Below are 9,598 nucleotides of genomic sequence, written 5' to 3'. Positions count from 1 at the left end.
GATGAAACTTCTCACAATGTTTCAACATCATAAGGAGAAGTTCCTAACAAAGTTTCATTACAATTGGGTCTCTTACAAAAAAAAGTTTATTTAGTGCATGTGTCCACTTTGTTAAAGAAATAAGTCAATAACAGTTTTATTTTGTACTAAAATGAAAAATATTATAAAATACACACTCGCTAAAATCACTTCCTTAATGGAGAAACGGTACTTCTTTCCATATTAATAATGTTCATTAATTTTGTACATTTATTATTATCAACGAAATTAATTTATTTAAATAAAACTTCTAAAATTGTAGTAAAGTGAGTTTCATGCAGAATTTAAAAGTGAGTTTTCCTAGTAAAGAATACAAGCGTATGCTATGAATTGAATTGTTCTGTGACTGAAGGAATCGCAAGTCCTTCGTAGGGAGTTTGTTGAATACAAATTTGCAGGAATTTTGTAGTAACTCGATCTTTGTAAGTTACACAAGTATTTTTTTTGAACTTCAGTACGAGTATAAAGTGATCAAAAACATCGAAAATCATGATGCTATAAATTGCCTAATAGAAAGAGATATAGGCTTCCTCACCAAGTTATGAGACAAGATCCAGGAACAAGCCCAAAATACAGAAGCACATCAAATTGCTCGCCAAGATGCAGTTAGAAGTCAGGAGCAGTTTTGTGACAGAGAGGCGTACCATTCAGTTCACCAAGATACTTACCGAACAGCCACCCTTAGGGCAGCATTTCTGCTAGTTTTAGAATATTAGGTATAAAGGCTCAAACCTACATATCTCCAGATGTGTACATAAAAAATATCTGTATGTCATAATACATTCTGGTATAACCAGTTGATGGTTATTCAGAAATACAAAGTTTTTCAATGATACATTTTCTATCTTCATTTTACTCTGTATTGGGGTTTCATGTTATTGTCTTTTTGAAATAAATTCATTGATATCTTTCTTTCTTTTGTCTATAGTTAAATGCAACACACATTAGTAAAACTTAGAAGAAAAAAAAGCTGTGAGAATCTATATACATATACATGCTTCACTCAAAAAGAAATATTGTTTATTCTGGATTATACTTTACAACCCAAAACATCATTTTCTAGAATTTTAAAACAATAACAAAAAAATTGACTTTACATAAAGTACCTTCATAGGTATTCTGTATCAAACTGAAAATAAAGTTAGCTTTATGTGCCCAGGCAACATCAATATACAACTGACTTTACATAAAGTACCTTCATAGGTATTCTGTATCAAACTGAATATAGAGTTAGTTTTATGTGCCCAGCAACATCAATATACAACTGACTTTACATAAAGTACCTTCATAGGTATTCTGTATCAAACTGAATGTAGAGTTAGCTTTATGTGCCCATGCAACATCAATATACAACTGGCTTTACATAAAGTACCTTCATAGGTATTCTGTATGAAATTGAATGTAGAGTTAGCTTTATGTGCCCATGCAACATCAATATACAACTGACTTTACATAAAGTACCTTCATAGGTATTCTGTATGAAACTGAATATAAAGTTAGCTTTATGTGCCCATGCAACATCAATATACAACTGTATGTATGTGTGGAAAAAACAATAGAAAAGTGAATATTTATCATAACACACCTTATTTTTTTAACAATCAGAAGCAATGCCACAACAAATACATTTTGAGCAAATGATATCTAACCCTATTTAATATTACTAATTATACAAAATTTTCATAAACTGAGAACCTCACAAGCTATAAACACATATACAAACCACATCTGCTTCTCAATTACCTGTTTTTTTATATATATTTTGTTCTTACTGACAGGCTAACATACAACTGTTATCATCATATTCAATAGATTAACATTTTACTTATTACAACATTACCATTTAACGCAATAGTGGTTCACATCTAATAATTTGTGAAAAGCACACACTAAATAATATTATGTCTACACATACATAAAAACACATCCTTCTGTTTATATCCCTAATGTCTACTGCAACATTTTTAACATAATAAGTCAGGGAGCTAAAATGAAACTATATTTTGCACGCAGTAACATATAAACCAAAACCACATATTACAGATAATAATTACTCTACAGTAACATTATCTATTGTGGACAAGCGGTGAAAGTTCACTAAATACCTTATCAAACGAGACTTTAGATAATAATATAAAAAGATAAATAAATATTTTTACAGATATTACAAGAAAATTTAAATATACAAAAATTCAAGAAACAACTCTGATTTACAGGAAAAAGTTCACTCACAGAATTTAGGAAAACAAACTTATTATTAAGTTATATCTTGACCCAGGTACATTTAACTATGATTTTATGAGATGAAGTGTATTTCAATATGGCCAGAGGCAGGTTAAGGGTTATATGGGCTAAATTTTTCTACCGGAGCTATTATTGTTACGACTAAAGATTAAGATACAAAATACTAAACCTCATAACGGGCTTGGAGCTTTAGCCCCCATCTTAATCCGCCTTTGGTTCTGTTGTGTTTTGCAAACATCTGGTTCTTACATCAGTTTTAGTTGTGTGTGTGTTTTTTGTATGGTTTCAAGAATGTGTTGTGTAAAAGAAAACTTTGTTAATGTTGTCTTTAATAATAAGAACTCTTATCTGGAAACTACAGAAATGCAAAGGAATTATTTGATAAGTTTTTTTCTTTAGTATTATAAAGAAAATAATGCTGTGAAATTTGATCATTTGGATTTTAAATGTTGCAAGAGTTTGGTTTGTTGTCTTGAAGGTAGCATCTTTCGAGTTCATCCGCTAACTGTTTTAAAAAAAATAACGATGCTAACTGTCTTAAACAAGTGATAATTCCATCACGAAAGTTAATGTAAATGTTTTTCGGGTAGAATAATGAATATTGTTTTTATTCAAAAATACTAAGATAACATTTAAATTAATGTTTAAAAATTCTACTTGGATCTCTAATGGACTTTACACATATTTATATAGAAATAAAACAAGACATTCCTTCTTCATCACATACTTCAACTGAAGTAATATGGATATACGTCTTACAAATCAGTGAAAAATGTGACGGAAACTTTTGATATTCTTGTCAGGAATTTTGTCTAAGTTGCATACATACTGTAATTTTCTGAATATAATACATTCACAAATATAACCTGCACACTAACCTTCACGAGTAACGAGTCAAATTTGCTTTATCACCATAAATAATATGTACCTAGACTTTTGAAATACTGCGGTCAAAGTAACTCTTTGATGATAAGAATGTCAATCTGCCAAAATCACTAAAAGCAAGTAAGCCTTAATGCTTGATATATAGAGAACGGTGATTTGTCAATCTGCAAAATCACTAAAAGCAAGTAAGCCTTAATGCTTGATATATAGAGAACGGTGATTTGTCAATCTGCAAAATCACTAAAAGCAAGAAGCCTTAATGCTTGATATATAGAGAACATTGATTTGGACTTTAAATTTGAAAGTTTTACTGAAAGCAATTTTTATTTTTGAATATCAAATGAGATGTAGCAATAACTCGTTTGGTATTTCCAAATATTTATAAGTGTGCATATAAATAAATATTAAAAAATCTCAGGACTTGGTCATTTTATTTCCAAAATTGTATTTAAACAAACTGAAAATAAACGAAAATGGGAGATAATACTCATTTATGTCTTAGAAACAGTGAGAATTAATAAGACATACCATCAAAATCCAATATTTCTAGTAAGTCTGCCTTACCATTCATAATGTATTTAATAAAAGATGGTTTGGACTGACTGTAAGAAGAAAAAAAAAATATTTAGATTTCTTGCCAAATATTATACACATCCTTACTTCTAGATAAAGTTTTAGTGAAAAAAATGTGCATTATATTCGGAAACATACAGTATTTCATATGACTTCTGTTTTCTCTTATCTCTCCAGGCTCTTTGGTCTAACAAGAGACATTATCCAATAGTTTGACATTCCAGTATGGTTGCTCTGTGTGAGAAAGGCTACAACTGAGATGAAAAAAGGTCTTCATATGTAAGTTCATAGTTTTATCCCGTTTTACTTTCATGAAGGTTTTTTGTTAACGTTATAGCTTTAACAGTGCATGGTGTAACTTATTTTTGTTTTCTCATTTTACTCTCCTCTTTATAAATGGTAATGCTTAAAAAATATTTGTAATTGAACTGTAAAGTTTAGCTGTTTTTTGAATTACAATTAAACTCACTGTTTTTCTGTGAAGCTGTTTTTGACTTAAAATTAAACTGACCGTTTTTCTGTGAAGCTGTTTTTGACTTAAAATTAAACTGACTGTTTTTCTGCGAAGCTGTTTTTTGAGTTAAAATTAAACTGACTGTTTTTCTGCGAAGCTGTTTTTTGAGTTAAAATTAAACTGACTGTTTTTTCTATGAAGCTGTTTTTGAGTTAAAATTAAACTGACTGTTTTTCTGCGAAGCTGTTTTTTGAGTTAAAATTAAACTGACTGTTTTTCTGTGAAGCTGTTTTTGACTTAAAATTAAAATGACTGTTTTTCTGTGAAGCCTTTTTTTGAGTTAAAATTAAACTGACTGTTTTTTCTATGAAGCTGTTTTTGAGTTAAAATTAAAATGACTGTTTTTCTGTGAAGCTTTTTTTTGAGTTAAAATTAAACTGACTGTTTCTCTGTGAAGCTTTTTTTGAGTTAAAATTAAACTGACTGTTTCTCTGTGAAGCTGTTTTTTGAGTTAAAATTAAACTGTTTTTCTGTGAAGCTGTTTTTGAAGTTAAAATTAAACTGTTTTTCTGTGAAGCTGTTTTTGAGTTAAAATTAAACTGACCGTTTTTCTGTGAAGCTGTTTTTTGACTTAAAATTAAACTGACTATTTTTCTGTGAAGCTGTTAGTTGACTTAAAATTAAACTGACTGTTTTTCTGTGAAGCTGTTTTTTGACTTTAACTACTATGATTATCTATTACAAATGTATTTTACTCTATCAACTTACTTATACACACAATGAGTTTGTCTTTTATTAAATTGAACTATATTAGTTTATTCAAAATATTTTACTATTTATTATTATTTTTTCTATCTTACTGGTACCTACTTATCTTAGTTTCTTCACTCGACAAACTTAACTTCAAATTCTCTTACATAAACCTCACATGCACTGACCATGAACTTACTGTCTTAGTCATAAAGGTGAAGGCATGAAAAACATTTAAGACAAAAATACTTTTTTTCTATGAACAGTTATTACATTCCAAATTAGAATTGGCATTAATTACAAAATTAGAAAGATAAGCAACTGTGAAAAACAGTCGGACTGTGTTATTACACAAACATTAAAACAATTCTACGGATGCAAGTAAAATGCATAGAAGGAAATCAACAAAATTTAATATTAATAACGAAACAGGCCGAGCGATAACCTTCTGTGTTTTTCATAGGAGTAATGTGAACTTCATTAAAGGTTATTTATAAGAAAAAATTATACGATTACGTCTTATATCAGATGTCGGGGGGAAGGAAAGTCCTGTCATCAAAAGAGTTGCATGATAATAATGTTTCATATCATAAAAAAAAAAGAAAAACTTTTAATTTGAGCATTGTCACTAAGAAACCACAAAATACAAGCACAATAAACTTTTCCCTGTTATATAAAAAGAGTAAAAAAACACAATTTCAGAAATCTGGCCATCAAATCAAAGCAATCATCACGCTTCTTTTTGAGACAATTTGATACTTAAGTACAAAGATAAAGACTCATTTGGCGTGAGCACGAAACTCGTTTAAATCTCACTAAATATCTTTTCTTCTGCTTAGGGTTAAGGTATAGTTGTCTCTAATTTTGAACTCCTCACCAGAGGGTAGATAACCAACTAACAGCACCCATCACTACAAAGGTTTTGTCTTGCTCTTTTGAACTGAATGATGGTATTGACTGTTACTTTTATAACAAGATCATAGACAAAAGTTTGAAGCATGTTAAATGATTTCACAATTTGAACTTTGGACCTTTCGATCTACACACCAGCATGCCTAAGTAAGCGTGCCTTCCAAGTAGCTGTTGTTCTATTGGTAGCTTTAAAAATTAAAGAACTCGAAAGAGGAGAAAATAAAAACTTCAGAAATGTGGTGGTAAACGAGCACACATTCATTTTACCAAGAAAACACTCAGCATTTTAACCAGAAACACGCATTTTAGAGCATAAGAGAAAAATATACAAGTACTTCAAGGTCATTATTTTCATGGTTAGTACACTGAGTATTTCATAATAAACAAGTTTCAAAGAGTATCCAACACTTACAAAAGATAACTAATAGAACTTCTTGTTCCTTGCCTTCACCTCCTGTGTTTGTTTCTTCATTATCAATACAAGTAAATCACTGTAAGTAGCACTGAATTAATCTTAAAGTAAGCCGAAAAGACTTATGGAATAAGATACTTTTTTTAATTAGTATTTTATACAAGTGCACGTATATTAACGCAAACTATTTACTAACTTTAATAAATAAAAAACTGATAAATTAAGTTACCGAGCATTTCCGTGATAGTTATTCAAGTTTGTAATAAAGGTATGGAAAAACTGTCTGGGTATTTTTAAATGTTCTCTTACTTACCTAACTACATTTCTTGATCATACTGTAGTTTAAAAAATGTACTACATAATGTAATGGAAAATATATAAAAATTTATACACAAAATAAATTAGCTCTCTCTCTATATATATATAGCAAGTTCATACAAATAATATGTTTGAGAAATGTAGCGTTTAGTAGTATTCCACTTATTGTACACTAACCAACTAAAATTCTAAAAATGTACTGCCTGTTTGAGCCCTAATGAAAGGAATCATATTTATTTTTTTCCAAGAAACATTGTTGAGGCAAGTAAAAATAGACGTTACATATTCTGTTAAGTTAGAGCTCATACACACAAAAAGAACCTCCGTCTTGATAGAAAGCAACGGTAGTTACTTGAAGAAAGTCAGACGACTGACTAGTTGGGGGCTTTTTTGAACACTTACATCAGCATGAATTATCTTACTTTGATTTTTTTTGCAGAATTCCATTTTCTTCAGCTACTATTTGGTTGATTGGTCTTGAAACTTCGATACAGCCATCGCTAGAATTATCATTTGTACAGAGAAACATAGGATTGATAGGGTGGGGTCGTAGAAAGAAGGTCCAAACTGTCCACCCTACGAGTCCAATGATTCCTAGTATCCAGGAGTACACAACGTAAGTAGGGAGAGGCTTAGTGATGGTATCCCAATCAAATTTGGCAATTACCAAAAACTCTGTGATGATGATGGCTAGCATGACCCAGGACTGCCGTCCAAATTGTTTACAGTTCCTGTAATATAGACATACCCAGTTTCTGTAATTACTTTGAATATTAAGGCTATTCCGTAATAACACAGAACAATGGTTTTAATATATTCTACATAGCTACTAAAATAGTACAAAAATAAACTACAGTGAATTGAATGAACATATCAAATACTTCAAGTTCCTGTACTATTCTGACTAACTTTCTAGACAGCTACAACTGTTTGTGATGTATTTTAAGTATGGTTCTTGTTTTAAAAGTTATTTCTTAGCTACGTAGAGAAAAATTTTAAAGTGGACTTCTTATTTTAAAGTCTCATCTTATAGCCATATATTAAAGATAAGTTGTGGTAAAGAATACTGAGAAATTATAACCATATATTAAAGATAAGTTGATGGTAAAGAATACTGAGAAATTATAACCATATATTAAAGATAAGTTGGTGGTAAAGAATACTGAGAAATTATAACCATATATTAAAGATAAGTTGGTGGTAAAGAATACTGAGAAATTATAACCATATATTAAAGATAAATTGGTGGTAAAAAGTGGTGAGAAATTATAACCATATATTTAAAGATAAGTTGGTGGTAAAGAATACTGAGAAATTATAACCATATATTAAAGATAAGTTGGTGGTAAAGAGTGGTGAGAAATTATAACCATATATTAAAGATAAGTTGGTGGTAAAGAACACTGAGAAATTCTAAATCCCAAGAAGACATGTAAATTGAGCTAACACAACAGAAAGTGTCATACTCAAGCCAAACAATCCACTTACGGATCATCCAGGTATTGGAATGTCTCTCGAATGGCAACAGCTCCGGCCAGTACTATGAGAATTAAGCGTAGAAGATTCAATACGTGTGGTGGCTCAAGCCAAAGTACAAACTTCAAGTAAAAAGTATTCAATTCAGACACTAGGAACTGAAAAAAAAAGGATAAACATTGTTAAAAAATATCAAGACTTAAACTGTTTAAAAAACATTGATAATTTGAAAAGTTACTACAATAATTTATCATACAGAACCTTATAAAATCTTTATTTTCTGCCAACTTATGAATAATTAGTGTGGACTGTTTGTTTTATTAAACACATGAGATTGTTTGGGTTTCAGCCAACTGACCTGGAAAGACTCTGTTTTTTTTATTATAATAATATAACTACATATATTGATGAAAACATACATGCTATAAAGTTTCAACAAGACACCAATATTTCATGTATACAATGATTTATATTTTATCTTTACAAGTTTATGGTTTATAACAAGAAACAAAATAGATTATTTTTCATATTTCATGTCAGTGCACAAATAAAGATAAGGAAAAGCTAATTTTAAGGTGTTTTTTTCTTCTTCTTCTTAGTCATCTTTTAATATTTCTGTAGTACGGTTATTTTCAGACTTACGATAAAAATTATGCCTAAAACAGAAAACCAACGACTGAGGGTAACGGTGGGTTTCCAGTCAAAATCAATCCAACTGTGTGGTCCAAACTGGGCTGCTATACGCCTGAGTTTACCAGAATATGTGGGAATATTCCACAAACCTCGCCAGTGATAAGGCTTCATGGATAAGTACTGAAGAGTCTTCATTCCAAAATATATACCCAATCCGTTACAAATCAATGCATCCAAAATCCACTAGAAAAGAAAAACGTATCATAGCATGTGGAAATGTTGAAACCTTCTGTAGTCTCAACTGTCAGACTTCTAAAACTCAAACATTTCAATTTTACCACAAAGCTAATTTTAAATACATAACTTGATACTTTCAGTGTTAATAAATAATACATTAACTAATATAGAAAGAACAATAACTTTATACTGGGATAAGTGAACTTATAAGATATTGACAAAGCTGTAATAGCGAAATATTTAGCTAATAACGTTACATTCTGGAGATATAGGTTGTGATTTTATTTACGTTTATAGAAATAACTTTAGACTTTTGTTGTAATATGATGCCTTTCTTAACCATCTCTCCAAGGACGTCTTTTTTGGTGCATGTCATGAGATTTTAGTGAGTTATATTCAAAATTTAATTAAACTACTTTATTATCATGATATACAAATGAATACAGTATAAAAACATGGCTAATAATCCATATTTTAATAGTATTAGGTCGTCAAGAAATTAAAGTCGCTTTTTTTAAGATGAAAAACCCAAACAACTTATCTAACAAAACAAAACATTTATTAAATGAAATAGTCTCCATTATTATCAATGATGCTTTTCTATCTTACAATCACGTTGTTAATGCCCTGATTAAAGAAATCAGTTCGCTGTGGATTGAGGAGTT

General features: G+C 29.9%; 1 protein-coding gene across 1 annotated transcript in view; it reads right to left on the bottom strand.

Moving 5' to 3' along the window:
* Positions 1-3,891: 3,891 nt before the first annotated feature.
* Positions 3,892-9,598, bottom strand: part of LOC106466964 (phosphatidylserine synthase 2-like) — a 22,880-nt gene continuing 17,173 nt past the window's right edge. The window contains exons 8-10 of the mRNA XM_022395055.1: positions 8,706-8,939; positions 8,076-8,221; positions 3,892-7,318 (exon numbers count right to left, since the gene is read on the bottom strand). Of these exons, the coding sequence (XP_022250763.1) occupies positions 7,006-7,318; positions 8,076-8,221; positions 8,706-8,939 (693 nt within the window). The 3' untranslated portion in view covers positions 3,892-7,005. The remainder of the gene's footprint in view (positions 7,319-8,075; positions 8,222-8,705; positions 8,940-9,598) is intronic.

The sequence above is a fragment of the Limulus polyphemus genome, unplaced genomic scaffold (genome assembly GCF_000517525.1).
Source record: "Limulus polyphemus unplaced genomic scaffold, Limulus_polyphemus-2.1.2 Scaffold2441, whole genome shotgun sequence".
Lineage (NCBI taxonomy): Eukaryota > Metazoa > Arthropoda > Merostomata > Xiphosura > Limulidae > Limulus > Limulus polyphemus.
The sequence above is the reverse complement of the archived record's forward strand: the minus strand, read 5'-3'. Positions and strand labels throughout refer to the sequence as shown.